We start from the raw sequence: 21,324 nt of genomic DNA, 5'->3' as shown, positions 1-21,324 counted from the left end.
GCTCCTCTCACAGCCAATACTATGTAAATGCAAAGTCCAGCTCTTTACACTGCAGTTTTGCTTTTAACATTCTAGCTTTGGCTGCATTTCTAGATATGGTAAGTTACAAAGGGATGAAAAGTTGGGTCCTAAACTGTATTTGCTCTGTAGAGTGCTGGCTCCTCTCTGCCTCCTCCTTGGTTTCATTATACTGCATTAAATAAAACGAAAGCTACAAGGAATTCTCTCCTGGATGTTATTTTCCAGGTTAGCCTGTGTATACATTATGTGTAAATACAGACTCTTTCAATAAACCCCTTTCGTGTCTGGCCCAAATTCAGCCCCGGTGCAACTGGATGCAACTCTACCTGCTTACCCTCTGGTCTGAATTTGGCCCTTTATCTTTTTAAGTGTAGCTACTATGATGTGTGTATCTCTTGAACAATACAACCATGGTACTTTGCATTTACAACGCTCTTTGCATCTTCCAGACACTGCCCAAACAATAGCCAGTTAATGTTCCACTAGTCGTTGGGGCTCCCAGTGTTATTCTGCCAGGTTCTGCAGTCTACCTAGGCAGCAGCTTGGTGATTTTTAAATCAACATGGGGATTTTTTCATGAAGTACCCGATGGCCTGCAAAATCTGCATGTATTGAGCTTAGAGTCTCTGTTGAGAATTTTATTTGATGCAGTGTATCTTAAATTTAAAGTCAAAACATTCTTAAAAGCCAATAGAGCCTGTTCCTGATACTTTGGAAAGTCATTAAATCAACCCAGCATTATTTAACTTGCTGTGGAACTGTACAGATCATTCGGTCACTAATTTATATATTAGCCCATATTATACTTTACAAAGGTGCATTCTCTCTCTACCTTGGGTGGGATTTTTAATGGACAAATACCATAAATGAACGGGACAACCCCCCCTTCAATGAACAGCTCAATATGCTACTCCGAAAAGTCTCCCTTTAGTTTGCCTGTGGTGTTCTACATGAAACAGGCGGCTAGAGAGCAGAGTTGGCATAACCCCAGAATGAAAAGCTCTGTGCAGTGGTGGGGACTGCAGTGGCAGTGGAAAAACAGTCTCATCAAGTTACAAATTCCAAATAGTCCAAGAAAATCAGGGAGACAAATATTCATAAAGTTTATACTCAAAGTGTTTTAAAAACTGTAGTATGAAGTCACCTACAGTTGCATTTCGTTCTTCATCAAAGATCTTTTGTCAACGAGCAAATTTGTTTACCCAGAGTCTATATTGTAATGAACGTTTCTCACATGGCAATAGGCCAATCTTCATTTTTATTAACCATATATTCTAAATTAATATGGATCTTTTCAGAAGTGATGTATTTAATAATGAAGACAGTTATCTACTGTTAACAATATGTACTACAGTCTGCAAGTCACAATCTGTGCACATTAAATGGAATATATTATTGCTTGTTAGCCTATTTAGACTCTTTATAAAAAGATTTTTATACAGAATACAGGGTTATGACAAAACTAGCCAAGTAGTTTTCATCTTGAAAATACTACATCAATTTCGTCAACAAAGGCTTGGATAGCAGCTGAGACTTTATGAACAGTAACAAATATTTCTAACAATTTAATAACCAGTTTACAGAACGTTCTATAGGACTCTTTCCTGATAATTATTTACATATGGAACATATGACTCAAAAGAATGAGTAAACTTCATACCAAGATCATAAAACATTTTTGAAAATGCTAAATTATGTCGGTTAAAAATCATACATCATTTTGTCTTTAAAGAAAAATATTTCTCCTGTTGTAAAATATTAATAACAGTGTGTAATAAACTAACCTAAAATGAATTTCATAAAAAGTTGTCTTGCTGTCCACACATTACCAAACATGCTTTGGTCGAGATTCTGCTAACTGCTTCAACATTATAAATAGTTCCTTTATACGAACTTGTGACATTCTGACTCCAGAAAACCTACAATTTTTAAACAGTACCTTGATAAAGGATCCAGTAATTAAGAACATTAAATATATATAGTCACTCGAAGAATTCAGTGATTTTCCTTCAAAAATCCTTTGCCAAGAAGTTTGGATGCATAGGTTGGGCAGGCAGCCCAAAGTTTGCTTAGCCCTGATCCTGCAACTAGATCCACATAGACAAACCCTTATGCTTGGATCCGTGGAGGTGCTAGAAACTGGATCAATGGATTCAACTACATGATCAGCACCTTATTTTGTCTCTATATCATGCCAGCTGGGTCAGGGCAAGGAGAAAGCAATGCCAGGAGATTGGAAAAATCACACTTTGGCCTGAAGAAGCCAGGACTGATCACATAGTCACAACTAGTGTGTTCACACTACAAACAAGGGAAATCTGTACAATGGGTCTCAGTTCCAATATTTTGCTCTCCTTGTTCATGAAATTCCCATCGGGGAAGGTCATTGTGCCCTTGGGGGATAGAACCATCATCACTTCCTTAAAGCAAAGGGATAGATAGCAAAGAAGGTAACATCCAGGGATTGATCCCCCATTCCTTTTCCAATTGAACCTCCCATGAACGTTAAGGGCAGCTTTAGGTAGGGAAGAAATGGAGAATTAGCCCTGGGCTGAGCACACAATAATCTGTTCCCATACCCACCCCTTATCTTTACTCAGATCAAAAACATTATCAATTCCTTTGCTTAAAAACAAAACATAACTAACACCTAGATTTAAGACACAAAACAACTGTTTTGTCTTTCACAAGTGGACCTTTGTTCAGGTTTCAGATGCTAGCCGCTCTAGTCAACTGCTACTTTAACAAACTTAAAGTGACCAGGGCAAAAGTTAGAGCTACCGTATCACATTATCTTAGAGAGACACTGTCAGGTCAAATCTGACCAAAAAGTTTGGTTTTGCAAAAATCAACTTTTCCAAGCGTAAGACCCTGTTGAACTCTCCATCACTTGGAGTCCTTAAATCAAGACAGGATAGCTAGTTACAAGATTTTCTCTATAACTACATGTTATTGAGCTCAATGCAGGAAGGACTGAGTGAAACTGTCCCACTTGAGGCATGCAGGAGGTTTTGCTAGAAAGCTAGAGATGATCATAATGGTTCCCCCTGGCCTTAAGCTCTTTGATTGTGAACTATTAGAAGGGTTTCTGTGATTTGTTTTGTTTTAATCCTAGTGAAAAACATTTTTATTTGCTGTAAATACAATCCTTGAGAGTTTGAAACTCAGACACTGTAGCATTCCCCTTCTGCATGAGAAACAATGAACCTGACTAGTCTATTATCACTATCCAAGCTGTGAGAAATGCAGAAGATAAGCAAAACAGCATAAAATAGATGGTTAACACGGCTTTCAATTGTAATAATTTCTGGTGTTAATAAAATAACACAGAAGAGAAAATATATATTTTTAAAAATAGGGGTTTTAACCTGACAGTGACCTTTTAATGTGGTTAAACACACACAAACAAGACAGTCTATAGATTTGAATAGTCCTATATTTAACTAAACTAATCACATTTGAGCTTGCAGAGTTTTTGGAGGAGGTGGGATCCCAAAATCTGGAATTTGCTATTCACGAAGCTTTCCAACTGCCAGTCCCAAAAGGAGATTTCTTGAGATGCTTTTTGGCATATTTATTCCTCCCACTCCCAATTAAAAAAATTTGGGGAAAACGTTGCATGCCTCTTACAGGACACAGGTAAAAGGTTACTAACTAGTTATACAGGTAGATAGTATCCAAACAAAATACCCATATAAAATTTTCAAAGCAACTGAAGATAAAACCCCTGTCATTCAGTTATCAGGTTTGGAATGTATTTATATTTTCCCATAGTCTTTTTAAAGACATAGTTATTAAAAGATCCAGTGCTACAAACCACTAAATCTACCTAATCTAATCTAATCTAGTTCATACACATATTGTACAATATTGCCTAGTACTTACTACATACCAAGAGGAAAAGGTGTTGACTTGAATTACGGTAAATGTGCTTTTTTTTAAAAAAGCATGCAACAAACTTTCTTTAGCTAATATATAGAAATTGCCTAATACAGTTAGAAAAAATAATTAGACTGAGGCTAGAGACATATTTGTCAAAGGAAATTAAGAAATGTTGGAGCTTTTGTCACTTTAAGACTCTTAAAATTCTCAAGTTTATGTACTCTCCCTCCCCCAAACATTACATCAATTTTTATAAAGCATATTGTTGGGTCCATTATTTTTGCTACTATTCTATAATTATTTCAGAATCATTTTAAATCCCTCAGATAAGATATAACCATAAGCAGCTACATTCTCCATCTTATACAACTTCATGCTTTATCTTACTTATTTGTGGTCTGCATGGAGAAACTGTCAGTGTGTTGCAGTGACAGGTCAGGAATCCGTTGGCTCCTAAACATTACAGGGGACCTCAGGTTCTTAAATCACAGAACAAAATACTCCCTTGCACCTAAAATAGCAAACCACTTTGAGACAGCAGTCAAGTCGTCATTAAAAATTATGAGAAAAACCCCTAGTAGAAAAAGCTTAACTGCCATAAACTCTTTGAGATACTCCAGACTCCTAAAAATGCTCCACAGTTTTGGGGAATGGGTGTCTCCAAGCATAAGATTTTGAATCACCTGAATGATCTAATATATCTAGAGAAATACTCCACTAATCGAGCACATGTGACTGTTTGAGAAAGCTGTTCTCTGCTTAGCAGCTGATAGAATGTACAGTACTTCTCTTTACTGCATTAACCTACAGGATTTGCTCTACAATTAACATCTGATGCACCTTTTTGCTGTTCTTAAGCAACAAAAGATACACGCTGTGACTACTATGTCTGTTAAATTTCTCCAACTGTTCTCCTGTGCCTGTACTTTGGGGAAGGCATCCTTCTCTTGTGGTTCACTTGACAATGCCTGTGTGTTAATGGGATTGTCTTAAGCAACACAACTCTTTTTTTTTTTTTTTTTAAAAGAGAGGAGAGGCATGTGCTCATTAGCACCCCTTCTTGGGTGGCAAACTGAGGTTTCTCTTTGCTACACCCTCCTTCCCTGTAGTAGAATAAAATGGTATTATTTCAGGTCAGTTCACAGCATGGCGTGTTAGCAGAGGAAGGTGGCACTTCACAAGATATGTACCCAGAAAGAAGGAACAGAATGCAGAAGCTAGAAACCACCATGATGGAGGAATGAGCAGCAAAAACTAAGGGAGTTTGTAAATCGTGAAACATCGTATCTGACAATGTGCTAGTAAATCACATCTCAAACTGCAAGTCTGATGTTTGACTCACATTTCCAGTGACCAGAATTGTAGCTAATTAGTTAGCTCGCCTCCTCCATTAGAACTGTCCGGTCTAACCAAAGCGTACTCCACTTGTATTCCCATCGAACATGCTTCAGCAGCAGTGTTAGCCAGTACTGTATTAAAGACACTTGCTGGTAATTTGGCACAGTTTAAAACCATGGCAACAATCGTTTTATAGCTAACACGATTCTTTGATGTGGAATTTTTTCTAAAGACACAGTTGTAGTTCCTTTTTTTTATAATTTGTAAGGAGATAGATCTTATAAAAAACAAAAATCCCGTGAAATGGTCCATTCCTGCTCTTTTCAGATCAGATGTTTGCTTTCCAAACTTTCAGGCATTGTCAAAAAAAAATTCTGTATTTTATGAATTTCTAAAACAAAGTTAAGAAAAATATCTTCCCTGCTCAAAAAAAAAAAAAATGCTGCAATTTTTTAGGGTTAATACTGATCTGAAACAAGGGTGCATGAATGACAGCCAGAGAAGTGAAACAAGAGGTGTATGTATAATTTCACAACTAGGACTCATGCCCCATGGCACCTGCTACTTGGATGGAGAGGGCATACGGCCCTCCCCCTTGTCTTCTGTCTAAGGTCACTCTTCCAGCTCCTCAAGAACTGATTGAACATGCAATGCACTTGAGGTCAGAGTTCCAGCAAACAAAACCTTGACAGCATATTTAAAAAACAGAAGCAGTTGCCCCCTTCCTGGCTCATTAAGACCTGTCACAGCAGGGTCCCACTGTGCTCTCCAAGGAAAGCTGCGAAGACTGGCGCAGAAGCGGACCTGTAGTGGGATCTACCATCGAGGAGGTAGGGAAAAGCTTGTACCAGCCAATTGCTAAAGTTGACAAATCCAGTTCTTCCAAGAGAACCCTGGCAACTCCCATGAAGTGTTTGCGCTCCATGCGTCCATAGATCCCCCAGACTATCACCTTGGAAATGAGAGGGGGAGGGGGTCACAGTTAGTTCTCAAGTAAAGAGCAGCAGAAGAGTCATACTTTCGTTTTTGAAAAAAATAAAGATTCACACTGAGCCAGATCCAAAGCTCATTCGAGTAAATGCAAAGACTCCCCTGGACTTTTATGGGCTATGGATCAGACATCCAGTTTTTACATCATGGAAAATACAGTCCTAAATCTCCACACCCCATTCAAAATAATAAGTATCAGAGGGGTAGCCGTGTTAGTCTGAATCTGTAAAAAGCAACAGATGCAAGAAGTGAGGTTCTTACCCACGAAAGCTTATGCTCCCAATACTTCTGTTAGTCTTAAAGGTGCCACAGGACCCTCAAATAATAAGAGACTTTAGAAAAAGTGTTGTTGGACTTGTGCTACAAAATCCCTGACTGCTTCTATTAGGCCCCAAGCTTATTTTCTGATATGGTTTTGCAAAGCTTAATATTATTAAAAAAAAAAATCCCAGAAAAAAAAAAAAGTGTGCGCACACAAGTTTGTGTGTATTTTGTCTTGGGTTTAAATATTCTGCAGAGTTTGCAACAAACCCTGCAACACTGGACAGGGATATTAAGTCTCTCTGTGCCTCATTTTCCCATCTGTAAAATGAGGATACCAGAACTTCCTTTCTCCAACCCTTGTCTGGTTAGCCCCTGATCCTGCCAGCTGATCTGCACAATCCCTGTTAACAAGAATCTCAGCGAAAAATAATTTTTTAAACATATTGAATTCATTCTCAGAGCTGAATCTTTCAGCCAGAGCTCAATTAACTCCCCTTAGTAACAGTGAGACGAGACAGGAGGTCTGCAAATCAAGCGTGGATCTAGAGGAACAATCTGGCCTCATATATTCAATTTTTCTTTTAGCTTTGCATTAGCCTGAAGCTTGACATACGAACGAGACCAGATGCTCATTTCTCCTTCAAACTGTTTGAGTCATTTAAGCCTTTTTTAGGAGTGGAAGAATCAGGGGGGAAGTCTAGTATTTTAGACGTGTTTGGATCTGCTAAAATAAGGGCTAGATTCTGATACACTTACTCACATTGAGCAGTACCAGGACTACTCCGATAGGACTCAGTGGAATGACTCCTGGAGTAAGATACTATACAATGCAAGGAAGGGTGACAGATAAAGTAATAAGTGACCGTTTTAAAAGTACAAATATTCTAGGCACTTAGTAAGCTCCCTGAGAAGTCTCTCCTGTGCAAGCATCCTGGACGTGAATCGGATATTCATGCAAGTTTCATCACATTGTAATTCAGGGGGCAGTATACTTGTTTATATCAATATTTAAGTATTTTAAGTTCTCTTTTGTGCAAGCATTACAATGGAAATTGAATAGACTGAATGTCACAGAAGAGGCCTGCTGAGAGAGAGGGCAGAAATGGGTCCACTGAACTGGAAAACCATGGTTAGACGCTAGCTGTCAGAGGACTAAGTAGCAGCACCAAGAGCAAGCTCCATATTTGCTTTTGCATCCAGGTCTTGTGAAACTTAACATATGGTGATGACACATGGTTACTCACCCGGAGAACAGGCCAGAAGCTACAGATTAGCAAGCTAGCTCTGCAATACAAGATGCATGCTTGGAGTTACATGGAGAGAAAGGGGAATAGACAGGGGAAGAAAGTCTCCAAGACTACAAGGGAGATCTAATGAAAAAGGGCTGACAAAGACACAGGCAGCGGTGAAAGCAGAATCACACTTACGACGCAATGGATGGTACAACAGGTGCAGTAAGGGCCATCAGCAGTGAAACAAGCAAGCAAACTGGAAGCTTGTGCACAATCAAAATGGTCCCATTTGGTTCAAGACCGAGGTGATCAGAGACCTCAGAATGAGGCCTCGGTTCTGCAGAGGAGAGGATGAGCATGATGATGATGATGATGATGACGACGACTGAAGATGAATTGTGCCGTCTGGCTAATCCCTAGCAGATTTCAGCTTCCTCCCACAGTCTCAGTATTAGCAGAATATTGCAGCTTTCTCAGGACAGAGCTGCTGCCTCACCTGTAAGGTATCAGTAATGGGGAGGGGGGAAGATACATGCCAAATTAAGTCAAATTATTATTCAGAGAGCTAGAATTCAGGGGAGCTAGACACTGAAATTAGTGGCTTGGCTGGGGTATAAATTAGTGTAGAATTCAGCCCCTATTTATATTCTCTTTGAATAAGCTACAATGAGACATTAAGTGGCCTTTTTTTTTTTTTAAGTTACATAATTCAAGTGGAGTGGATTGGGAATAGTGGAACCACTGAGTTATGTCCAAGGATCCCACCCTGCTAGCTCAGGTATGTCATTCCCTGAGTACTGCTCTCCTGCTAAGAGCCAGCTATCTGGGCTATTCCCCAACTAACAGTGCTGAAAGTGAAACATCTCAGAGGGCATCATTCTGTTGCCTTTGTATAGTTACGTTTTGCTTGCAAATAGTTTTCACTGCCCCAGTCAGCACTGATAGTTGTAGCTGGGCTTGTAGCTGTAGCTAAGGTTACTAAATGACATGTGCCATGGGGTGTCCTGCACAGCCGTCGATCATCAAAAATTACTGACTGGCAAGGTGACTGCTAAGGCCAACATCCATCTTGTCAGACACATGGGGTGTGTGGAGTTTAAATCAGCATATAGAATGTTGGATACTTCCTGAATGTTTTCCATAGAAGCAGCTGGTTCTCTATGGCTATGAATCTCTTATGTGCGTGGGTTGGTTGTGGTTTTTTTTTTTTTTTTTTTTTAAACACTAAAAATTTTAAAAGGAGGTTGAGGACATGCAACCTACGATAATCAGGATCCTGCACTGCATTGGGTTATGCTGGACTCATCACTTCTCATGGCGACAGTGACATGAACACCCTCCCACTGTCCTGGAGAACGTGCCCTTTCTTCTCAGACGAGGACTTAGCCCCTGTGATTCAGGGTAAGTTGTTTCAGCTCACTCCACTTGGGGGTGAATGTGAAAGCCACACAGCGGCTGTACCTTGTAGAGCATGCAACAATGCATCTCCGAAGAACAAAACCTGATGGTAGCATATCCCACAGGTTTGCCTTGTACTCCACTGGCTTCCCCTCCTTTCTGGATTGAGTTAAAATCCCTTATAATTTACAAAAAACTCCTCCTGGGCTTTGATTTGGCTACCTGAATGACTGTCTGTTTATACCCCAGCCATGCTGATGGCTCAGGGATGCTGCATGCCAGAGGAGCAATGTGGATGGGGTGCAATTCCGGTGCCCTGGCGGCAGTGTGTTCTCGGCAGCAGGATCCCAGCTGTGGACCTCCTTACTAGAGGAAAACAGGCTGAGCCAGACCCAATCATATTCCTAGCAAACTGCAAAAACGTGGGGCTTGCTAACACATTTCCCCAGTAACGACACATTGTACCCATGGGAGTTCGATGGCTGGGATGATGCGAAATAAGAGCAAGAAAATGAGAGAACAAAAGAGAAAGAGAGATAAGGAGTGGAGAGAGAATAGGAAGCAGGGAAATCTAGCACTGTGGGGAGGCAGAGAGAGACCACCTCCCTTGGATACAGGTAGTGCTAAATAAATTTGCTTGGCACTTAGATACCAGGGTGATAAATACAATGGACAGGCAGACAAAATGAGAGGTCCAGAAGAAACCTGACCTAGAATGAGCCAGTTAAAAAGCAGATAGCTGCATATGCAATCTAATTGGCTGCAACAGGAGTTCAGAGGAAGCTCCTACTGACTGATAGGGAGCTAATCCGGATGAATGAATATGCATGAATGTTGTGATTGGTAACCAATGTTTAGGGCCCTACCAAATTCACAGCTGTGAAAAATGCATCACGGACTGTGAAATCTGGTCTTTTGTGTACTTTTACTCTATACTATAGAGATTTCACAGGGGAGACCAGCGTTTCTCAAATTAGGGTCCCGCCCCAAAAGAGGGTGTGGGTAGGGTGTCGCAAAGTTATTGTAGAGGGGTCACAGTATTGCCACCCTTACTTCTACGCTGTCTTCAGAGTTGGGAGGCTGGAGAGCGGCAGCTGCTGGCCAGGTGCCCAGCTCTGAAGGCATCGCCCCGCCAGCAGCAGCACAGAAGTAAAGGTGGCAATACCACGATTCCATGCCACCCTTACTTCTGTGCAACTGCCTTCAGAGTTGGGTCAGTTACAACACCGATTTCAGATTTAAATATCTAAAATAATGAAATTTACGATTTTTAAAATCCTACAACTGTGAAATTGACAAAAATGGACTGTGAATTTGGTAGGGCCCTACCAATGTTCCACATTTCAGTGGAGATAAACAGTAGAAACTTTAAAACTAATTACTCCAATGTTGCCAGCCAATCAACAGCCAGGATTTTATGTGTGTAATACATTTGGATGTGAATTAACAATACAAACTTTTTCTACCCCCTAAAACTAAGGAGAAAGGTTGGAAGTGTCCATAATGGGGCAGTAAATGTATCACAGTCAAAGAACAAAGGCAGATGCAGACAAGACATTTGAGCAGGAGCTGGATCTAGAAGATTACTCTTAGTCTAGATAATAAAAACAAGCTGCATTCCATGATTCTTTAGCTATCGCAGGTACTTTGTACCTGGTAATGGAGAAAAATGGGCATTTTATCAGTACAGCCACACGCCAATGGTAACTCAAAAGGGTTTTAAATCAGAACCCATTTGAATAGGACGACACCATTTTTCCTCTATGTTTGTCAAATCCAGATTGAGTGCATTTGGTACAATAAGTAATGGGACATATTTATGAATCAATAATTGTTAATTAGTCTGATTTCTTAACAAACTCTGTAAATTTCGGTGGAGGCTGAGTGCAGAGAGGGGAAGACGTCTCATTTCTTCTCAGAGGTGCTCTTACCTGTAATACTTTGCCTTGTGGGCTCTCTGCAAACAGTAACACCTGGTTGTACAGGGGGTCTAATGATTTTCGAGCCACTTTTGTCTTCTTTTTTGCAATGCACACTCCATTTTCTAGTAGATATGCCTTGATGTAAGCCGCTGAAAGAAAAATGTAGGGTCAAAGCTAGAATCATAATGGTTCATGTTAGAAATGGCAGGATAAAACTTCTCAAATATTATTATGAAAGAGGTGTTTTCAGCTAAGGACTTTTTATCCAACTGTATTTTCAAGCAAGCACATACAGTATGTGCTCCCAGCTGGGCCAGGAGGCTGAGTCAATATTCTACCTGTCCTCAAGTGCTCCAGGAGGAAGGGATGTAGTGGACTCTGAGTCACTTCAAACAGGCTGAAACACGCTACCTGGAAGGGTTTTGGAGCCGGGTTTGGGGGTCAGTCCTCGTGCCTGAATGATATCCACTTCTAGCTGTCCATTCCGCTCCTGTAAACCAATTTCCACGTCTCCTACATAACAAACCGGAAATGATTGAAGAGAATCAGAGAGCAAGAAGGCTTTTACATAACAAGTCTGATTGTTAACAAACTGTTTCAAAAAATCCTCATGTCATGCACTGGTGACAACTGCAAAAAGATGTTGGTCCAAAGTGCCTGTTTCCCTCCTGCATTACTCCAGCACCATGTTAGAGGGGGGTAACTCCGAGGCAATTCAAGCCCACATTTCCAAAAGTGATCTGTTATTGTCTCCTAACCCCAGCTGTGGAGACTCAGGCTAGTGCCATCTAGTCTCTAATCTCCCCAGAATTAGAGGCCACTTTGGAAAATGCAGTTGTGATGCACCACAAGAAAATCCTTAGAGCGTTTGTATGCTTCAGCGCATCGGAGAAATGTGAAGCTGCCCAAGAGGCATTTAGAGAATGCCCATTTTGGCTTGACCTTGCCTTTCATATTTGAAGTATGTCAGAGGGACAGGTAATGCTGCAGATTACATAGCATTAACTAGAACAGGATGACACAAATCAAGAAAATCTAACAGCCAAGCACGTTATATCGAACTGAGAACAGGGTTTGGGGCATAGGAAGAGAGGTGCTGGGCAGGTTAGTGGGTGGCTCGTGGGAGTGGTACATACAGTACTCATTTAAAACTGATCTCTGCCTTTCTGTTCCTTACCCATGGAGGTGGTGGCCAAGGTCTGACGACCAACAAATTGTGCAGGACCCATGCTCCCCAGGAAGTCACTAAACTGCCCAGCAGATGCCAGATGGACTCCACTGAAATTCAAGCTGCAAAATAAATTGATTTTGGCAAATCATTATTTCAGTACTTGAAAGCAACCTGCTGATTTAATTTATGCCCGAAATGAACAGCTATCTTACGCAGACCTCTTCCTTTCAGAACTCATTGATTTCCATGCAGTCTAGTTACACATGATGCATTTAAAGTCCCCTTCTCCCCATCTAATAGTGCTGGAGTAGTTAGCTGTGATTACAATATTTCTTTATCTAGAAATTAATCACCTAGGATAAAAAGAAAAATCAACTCTCCTGTCCCTGGTTCAGGTGCTTCCCATCACCCCTTCCCTGCAGGATTAAAGCTGAACAATGTCTGGGGTGGTCTGTAATTAAGTGCCTGGTAGTTGGTTCCTCCTTCCCCCTTTTTAAAAAACAAAACAAGGACAATAGTGCTTTGGGGTGGGAGGGGTTTCAAAGTGATTGAGCTCAGGTGAGGGATGCCAAACTGAGAACCCCTCCCCCCCCCCAATCCCGGAATATGCATCTTTCCTGACCCACAGGGACCCCATGTAAGGGTGGTACATTTTGCATTCTGAATCAAATGCTTTTGCAGCCTGGCAGCATCCAGCATGTTCCCCGGGTAGTTTTCATTCAGCAAAATGTCTGAAATTATCATGAAGACTAATCCTGCTGCATCCCATGATGAATATGCAGGACTTACAGACTGTACCTTCAAACCATGGTGGAGGGATACAGTACTGCAGCAAAAAAATATGGAGCTGTTAGGGATGCAGGCTTGTGATATGAACCCATTTGCAAGGCATCTATGGCCTTGTCTGCTTTGGGGTTTTAGCCACATGGGTGCAAACCTACAGTGTAGATGTGGGGCACACAAGTGTAAGCTGCACCAGTGCAAGTCACAGTTTACACTGGTGCGCTGCATTTACATTAGGAGCTTGTGCCAGTGCAGCTACACAACTGCCTAAAAAGCCCTTGAATTGTCCCCCACGGGTTCCTACTCTGTTTATACATATGATAGGCCCTGCTTTTGACCCATCTTCCCCATGGAAGCTGCTACACATGAATCCTAAGTGTAATTATGAGTCCTCTGTAGTCATGTCCCCACAGGGGGAGACACGCCTGCTTAGTGACACACTTCACAGCTTCTTAAAATTGGGTCCTTAAAACAAATCTGTAATAAGGGTCAAATGTTCACTAACGCTCAGTCTCCAATCAGTACAAATCAAACTTTGCAAAACGGTAGCTAACTGACACTAACACAGGGGTTGGCGAGGGGCTCTGCTTGGCCGTGGGGAGAGACATTAGACCCAAGTATATACTATTTAGTCAGCTGCAACTACTCTTATTAGCTATCCAACAGCCCAGCATCAGCCCACTGCGCATAATTACTTCCCCGTATGAGTAGCAAACCTGCCCAAAGAAATCAGAGAGCTGGCAGGATAGCCCAGCCTGACCCCCACACAAGTAGCTGAAAGAGCATCGCACACTTACACATTAAGGGCCAGATTTTCAAAAACAGCTCAGCAAGCTGGGTTCTGTGGAAAATCTGGCTAGAAGCATCATAGTGGGAGCTGCTGGGTGCTGAAAATCCAGCCCTGAGCACTTTCAAAATTCAGCCCAGTGCAAAACACCCACAGATCTGCATTAAGTGGAGCGCAAGCTTGGGGGAAACCCTCTGCACAGGGGCCAATTTCCCCCCAAGTCTCCTTGAATTAAGAGTTTTCACCCTGTGTCTCCTGGTTGTGCAATAGTTCCAGGTGGTATTTCCAGACAAGCCTCACATGGCATGATCTATTATCAGCACTAATTGCAGACAATGCTGATGCTTTTGCTTTATTTTGGATTCAGCTGTTGAAGTCTGCATCACTGATTCTTCAGCTGAGAGAGGCACCTCCCCACTGAAGCATGCTATCCTCTGGGGGAAGGTGTAACTACTGGCTGCAGTTTGCTTCCAATCAATGCTATAGTCCCACTTCTCTTCCTGGCTTTCTTCTCCCCGCTCTGCTGGAGAATGGAGTCTGTCTGCTCTGCTCTGAGGCAGCACTTTCCCAAGTTAGTGCTGCTGGGAGCAGAGGAACAGGACAGATATACTGAATGTGAGATGGAGCCCTGGAGAAGGGACCTTTGAGTCCAGTCCTGCACAGAGACAGTGCTTACTACTGGGAGTAGTGAGTGGCTGGCGGGGGTGGGAGGGCCAAAACTGAGTAAGTAGCATTGTGACCCAGTGCATGTGGGTCACAGCACCACTCAGGTCATGATGGAGGTGCCGTGAGGCCAAAGCTATGGGGCTCTGTGACCCCCATGCACCAGGTCACAATGCCACCCAGTCACGTTTGGCCCTGTCATCCTGTCATGACAGAGGGCTGCAGGGCCAAACCTCAAAGGACAGTAGGGTGGCCAGTGCTGTTTCTCCTTGCCACTACCGGAGAACCAGCTCCTGTGCCAGCTCTCCCCACCAAGGGCCTGTCTGGCCTAACCCCACTTCCAGCAGCCAGTATCCCCTCTGCTCTGCCCCCAGAGCTTGCATAGCGACAGCTTCAAGCCCTGCTACAAGTGCAGGGAGCCGCAGGGAGTGCCCGCACGGGGGAGCTGGCCAGGAAAAGGGCAGCAGGGTGCCACAGGGAGGCAGACATGAGAGGGTTTTGTCTAGGGCTGAGGCTCCGTGGGTGATTCCATTTTGTTTCCTTGCACTGAGCTAGAGTTTTGTTGAAGAAACTTAGCGCCAGAATCCCTTGAGGCACAATACGTCGGGCGCCCCATGCGAAAATATTGCTGAGGGTGCCCCTGTGAGCAGCCCGGTGATTGTAAAACCTGCAGTGCAGAGATCTCCCCTCTCCGGATGAGACACGTGGGTTGGGGGGCGGGATCAGTGTCCCAGCCTCTCTTGCTTTAGCTACGTTCCCACCACGGGTGTTCCTCCAGGATCACCCAGCAACTGTGTCCTGCATGCTGCCATCTCTCCCACAGCTGGAATCCACACAGTCACTGCCTGTTCCCGCTGTGGTCTTCCCTGGCCACTGTCCCCTCCCACTCCATGCAATCTGGGACTGCTTCAGGTCCACGCAGCCCTAGCCTATGCCTATGTGGATGGTGCTGCACCTGGGTATCAGCCACCCCCTCTTGCCTTGTCAAAAGGCAACTGCCACTGGAGGTGGGGAATGGGGAACGGAGTAACTACATGGGTGCACATGAGACCCCAGCATGCTCGAGCTGCCGGTGGTACATCCCACGGAAGCCAGCGTGGCTACCCACAGTAGTGAGGCACCATGCTTGGGGTACGTCTTCACTACCTGCCGGATTGGCGGGTAGTAATCGATCTATCGGGGATCAATTTATCGCATCTCCTCTAGACGTGATAAATCGATCCCCGAACGCGCTCCCCATCGACTCCGGAACTCCACCAGAGCGAGAGGCGGAAGCGGAGTCGACAGAGGAGCTGTGGCCATCGATCCTGCGCCGTGAGGACGCGAGGTAAATCGATCTAAGATATGTCGACTTCAGCTACGCTATTCTCGTAGCTGAAGTTGAGCACCGTAGATCGATTCCCCCCGCCCCCCCCCCCCAGTGTAGACCAGCCCTTGGTGTTCACACTCAAGCTAGTTGGTGAGAACTTCGTAAGAGCACTTCTGTCCCCATGGCTTTGGCAATAATCCTGGGACAAAACAATAGTTCTTGCCTAGAAAAGTACTATGCAGCCTCAAGCAAAGCCACAGCTTCTGCCTGGGGACAGGACAGGAGGGGAGAGGAAAATAAAGCTGTCTAGAAAGTTAGCAAGTCTGAGAAGAAAGATCTGCAGCAAGGACTGAGCTAGATCCGCTAAAATAAGGACCTTCTAAGTCAGCTTGATGTGTTGTATGTGCTCCAGTGCTTATACAGCAGCTTGGGACGCTGCACTGGCATCTGGAAGGAAAGCACTGGGCTCTTCTGGCAGAAAGGTAGGTGGAGTAAGTGAGAACAAATGGTTTCCTTTGCCATAGTTCAGATCAAATGACAGCTCTTGGGAAGACATGCAACAGATGCCAAACTTAGCAAGGGATGCACAGTCCCGCTGCTCTCAGGGGAGAAGCATCACTTGGAGCTGTCAAACTCAGGCTTGTGAAGCACCCATGGACACAGTTTAGCAGAAGACCTACCCCTGGCAGGGGGTTGGCCGCCGCCTGGGTGATCTATTCTAGGTTCCAAACTCAGGGACTGTGGCAGACTTTGAGATGTATCCGTTTCCTGGGTCAGTACAAGTTTCTCTTTGGAACTTGCAGTGTGGCTCTGAAACCTGCAGGACTGAACCAAAGCACTTCTGAAAGCTCCCTCATTTCCTCCTTCTGAAACGGACAGCAGCCCCAGAACAGCTCAAGTGTGACTATTCACTCATGGCTCTGGTCTTTCAAACTCTGGCTGGCTGTTCCTGAGAGTTCTCCCCCTGCTGTTTGCTGCTTCACAGTACCCAGGGCACTCAGCAGCTGACTTTCCTGCCAGTCCTTTGAAGAAATTCATCTGTTTCTCTCCAACTGCCCTTGATTCAGCAATAATCTTTCCAATTGAATTCTCAGGTTGGGAGCATTGGCAGAGACACACCGTTTACAAGTAGGCCAGCCTCACACACAAAAGAGGCAGCTCCAGCGTGGGTTCCAGCCAGCAGATGGTTTTCAAACACACTGGAGTGAATCTGAAAGGGCTTTATTATCCCATCACTGAGTATGCCTCAGCTCTGGCCTCATTTCCTTTCCTCTCAAATCAAGCACAGCGGATATGGAGAAGAGTCACTTTCCTTCCGAAACCCTCTACCCTACGGTTACAATCTCTCCTTCCCTCAGTCTGTGACATATAAGCAGAACGGGGTTTGTTGAATTAATCCTAACTTTTTCTTTTTTTGACGTGTCAACTTCAGCATATTTTCCATACAGTTTAGAAAATGAACTCATGGGGTTCTTTTGTTTCCATTCAATATTCAAATTCAGATGCTATTTGACAAAAGCCCCTCCACCTTAGATAGAGGAAAAGGCCACAAATCGGCTCTGACCACATAATGTGCTGATTTTTCTTCTTCAAACCCAACAAAAAGCTGCTAAAAATAGCTGCCAGAAATAAGGCGGTAGCGTTTCTCATTGGACTTGCAAAGTGACTGCTAGGACTAGTGAAGCCCCTGGGACCAGGCAGAGCCGGGTTGTTGCTGCAGTACTAGCTCATGCTGCAAAATAACACAGGCAAAGATTGTCAGGTGACATTTGTCAGCATTTTCACACGACTGGCAGAGAGTCTGTACTCTGTACCCTGTAGACAGGCAAGTGCAGGAGCTGAAGCCATGGCTGGCCTGAACATGGCTGCATCCCAGCTAGCTGAATAGAAAAGGGAATCCATTTCTCTTCCACGGTCCTCTGCTCCCATTTACACTGACTAGAACCCTTTTGTCATGGTGGCATTTTAATGAAATTAGGGCTGATGGATTTTTCACATGGAACTTGACTCCTTCACTGACCTACAGGTATGTACAGCACCAGTGAGGGCATATGGAGGACCTATTCAGTATGATCAGGGGAGATCAAAGGGCAGCCCTGCTCAGTTTGACCCATGGCTGCAGTAAGCTTCAATAGAGAGGTGTAGACCAGAGAGACAAGCAGAACAAACCATGGCCATGCATATGAAGAGACCATGGCTGTTGAGTACTGATCCTGGAACATTCAACACCACGAGCACAAGACCCTACCACTTGGGCTAATGGAGTAGACCAGTGGTTTTCAACCTTTTTTCATTTGTGGACGCCTAAAATATTAGAATGGAAGTGTGGACCCCAATGCAAATCTTAGGCATAGTCTACGGACCACAGGTTGAAAACCACTGGCATAGACGGTATCAGAGGGGTAGCCATGTTAGTCTGTAGCCACAAAAACAATGAGGAGTCCGGTGGCACCGTTAAGACTAACAGATTTATTTGGGCGTAAGCTTTTGTGGGTAAAAAAAACCCACTTGTCATTTTTTTGGAGTAGACAGCTAAGCAGGATTTATTGTTAAGTTGCAAACGGCAGGCTATTACAGTTGCTGCTACTACCCACTAGAGGGAAACAAGATCACAGACACAGGCTTAGTTTTCTAATGCAATGCACCATGTTAATCCAAACAGCCATGCAGCGTTAGTACTCTGGCAGACAGATTTGCAAAGATGTTAGCTATGCAATGTACTGGCAAAATGTGTATTTAATTACCCTTGTTGGGTTTGCAAATGGAGTAATTACATGTGCAAGTGATGTACTTCTGGAGGTACATTTGTAAGAACGTAGGTGTGCAAAATTACATGATTTGTGCACACAATCCTAATAATTGTGAGAGCAAATGAAGCCTGTATTCACATAGTTAGTTATACACCTTATGACTTTAGAAATCTGCCTGGTGCTCTCTGCAGGCTGCATGCCTATCCTGAAGATTGGCGCATCTGAAATCTGTCCTACTTAGTGCAGTGGAAGTATGGCTTAAAAGGCCCCAGGCCAATTGTTGATGCAGCGCCGGTGGCGCACCACCTGCCCCTGTGTTCACTTGATGTTGTGCACAGCCCAGCAAATGCCATTGCTAGTTTTATGCCCTTCACTGCCAAAAGAGACAATTCCTTCTTTGTTGGACCATCTCCCTTTAAATATATTCAAATTCCCGAGCTGCTTTTTCAAAGCCTGTTTGGGAACAGAGAGTGGTTTGAACAGTTAGGTGGACAATGCCAATGTCAATAATGAATGGTTCGAAGAAAATCCAGAGCACCAGAGCTTATTGCCTCTGTCCCGCGTACAGCCATGCTCTTCCTCTCCTCAGCCCAGTGCATGGTGTGTTATGTATTAAGTATGCAGAGCTCCTCCCAGCACAGCCAGCTTTGGAAAGACACATCATTAATTTCTTTTCGTGTCCCTGTGGAGTTTGTGACCTCTTTTCACATCTATTTTTAAATCACTTCTGGGATCTTGTGCACCAGGTGCTGTCATTAAGTTATAAAAAAGCTGGCACTTGCACTCTTACAGTTCACATACTCTGGGCTCTTTCTTTCCAACTTCCACCCCATTTGGTGAGTCCTGACTCCGAGTATCAGTGTCCATTGGAATATACCATTCTCCTCTCTAACTCTCTCTTTTTAGGAGCTTGCTTTGCCTTTGGTGCAACTCAGAACAACCTGGCAGGTGCTCTAAATCAGTGGTTCTCAACCAGGGATACGTGTACCCCTGGGGGTATGCAGAGGTCTTCCAGGGGATACATCAGCTCATCTCGATATTTACCTAGTTTTACGACAGGCTACATAAAAAGCACTAGTGAAGTCAGCACAAACTAAAATTTCATACAATGTCTTATTTATACTGCTCTATATACTGTACACTGAAATGTAAGTACCATATTTATATTCCAATTGATTTATTTTCTAAGTATATGGTAAAAATGAGAAAGTCAGCAATTTTTCAGCAATCGTGTGCTCTGACGCTTTTGTATTTTTATGTCTGATTTTGTAAGCAAGTAGTTTTTGAGTGAGGAGAAACTTGGGGTACGCAAGACAAATCAGACTCCTGAAAGGGGAAAGGTTGAGAGCCACTGCTCTAAATTATGCCAGCTTGCAATGACCTAGTAATGGCAGGCACTCACCACTGGAGGACCCTGTTGCAGCTTGGTGCGGAACTTGAGTTGGGTCTCTGCCTCAGTTTCCTCTTATGGACTATCAATGACTTCAATGAGGTTTATAGATAGTGAACCGTGCCCCTTCAGGGTCTTGCTTATTTAATCAACAGCCAAACATGGTATGCAAACAAACCTTCAATCCAGCATCCTAGCTGGTATTCTTAGTCAGCCACCCCCCAACTGAGTCCTCCTTTCTACTCCCTCCAGGGTTTCACATGTAAGATCCTCGCAACTCAGGACCCTCTTCTGGAGTCAGGAAGGGTTCCTTCCCTGGACTCTGCAGCTGTGCAGCTCTTCCCTGGAGCAGTGCTTAGTTCCCGAACAACCTGACCCTCAAGCCTTTGTCGGTAAAGTCCTTTTGCTGGGGCTGAGCCTCCCGCAAGGGTTTTGCCCCTTGTAGCTCTCTTGGGACCAGGGGCACCTTTCCTAGATCCCCTTTTCTAGTGAGCTCTCGAAACAGCGCCCCTGAGAAGTCCCTCTCCTCCAGAGCTTTCTCTGCGTTCTGGGGCCTCCTGACTGAGCCCTCCTGAGTCTTTTATTAGGCTCAGCTGCTCCTTGTCTAATTAAGTGCCTCCCGGCCACTCAGGCAATTAACGATCCACAGGTGAGTCTGGGCTGGCTCATTCTCCTTAGCTGAGCCTGTCACAGGTAGGGCGGGTGTCTGACCCCTTCAGTGGGCCCTGTGTTACCCTGGGACATGGCCCTACATCGGCAGTTATGCCAGCACAAAAGAGCTGCAGCAAGTCTCCTCCCACCCTCTGTAGGGCCCTGGTGTAGGGCCATTGTGCCTGAGAGCCCTAGTAGCGTAGCTAGCGAGGCACAGGGGAAGCAGCCGCTTCCCCTCAGCAAATTTGCCAAAAGCAGCGCCTTTCCAAAGCGGCCGGAGGAGTGAGGGAGGGGGCAGGCTGACTGCCCACAGCGTGGCCAGCAGCCATGGGGGGCGGCGGGCGCGCAGCCGGAGGAGCGGGGGGCAGGGGCGCAGCATGCGGCACGCAGCCGCCACAGCCGGAGGAGCGAGGCGGGGGCGCAGGCTGGCCGGCTGCAGCGTGGCCAGCAGCCATGAGGGGGTGGCGGGAGCGCAGCCGGAGGAGCGGGGGGGCGCGGCATGCAGCCCGAAGCCGCGGCCGGAGGAGCGGGGAGGAGAGGGGAGGGCACGCAGCCGGAGGATCACGGGGGAGGGGGAGAGGAGCGCAGCTTAACATAACCATCAAACTGCCAAGCTGACCTGGGGGGAAATTCTGTTCTGACCCCAGATCTTGGGATTAGATGGACTCTGAGCATGTGCGCAAGCCTCACCAGCCAGGCATCTGTACTAGCTACTGATGAGACCCTTTTTTAATGTTTTCTCCCCCTCCTCTTAGAAGCTGGCTACGCCACTG

At 44.5% G+C, this 21,324-nt stretch overlaps 1 protein-coding gene across 2 annotated transcripts in view; it reads right to left on the bottom strand.

Moving 5' to 3' along the window:
* Window positions 1–1,100: 1,100 nt before the first annotated feature.
* The window catches only part of RIMS4 (regulating synaptic membrane exocytosis 4), a 76,405-nt gene continuing 56,181 nt past the window's right edge, over window positions 1,101–21,324 (bottom strand). Inside the window, exons 3-7 of one of the 2 annotated variants that reach the window (XR_006176389.2) lie at window positions 12,225–12,337; window positions 11,459–11,560; window positions 11,057–11,196; window positions 7,923–8,223; window positions 4,909–6,193 (exon numbers count right to left, since the gene is read on the bottom strand). Coding sequence is in view for 1 of the 2 variants with exons in the window: in XM_005295293.4 (XP_005295350.1) it covers window positions 5,975–6,193; window positions 11,057–11,196; window positions 11,459–11,560; window positions 12,225–12,337 (574 nt within the window). In the remaining variant the exon portion in view is untranslated. Of the gene's footprint in view, window positions 6,194–7,922; window positions 8,224–11,056; window positions 11,197–11,458; window positions 11,561–12,224; window positions 12,338–21,324 lie in introns of both variants that reach the window. The other variant, XM_005295293.4, reaches the window with a different exon arrangement.

The sequence above is a fragment of the Chrysemys picta genome, chromosome 13 (assembly GCF_011386835.1).
Source record: "Chrysemys picta bellii isolate R12L10 chromosome 13, ASM1138683v2, whole genome shotgun sequence".
In the NCBI taxonomy this organism is placed as follows: domain Eukaryota; kingdom Metazoa; phylum Chordata; order Testudines; family Emydidae; genus Chrysemys; species Chrysemys picta.
Note: the sequence above shows the minus strand (reverse complement) of the source record. Positions and strands in the feature narration are given on the sequence as shown.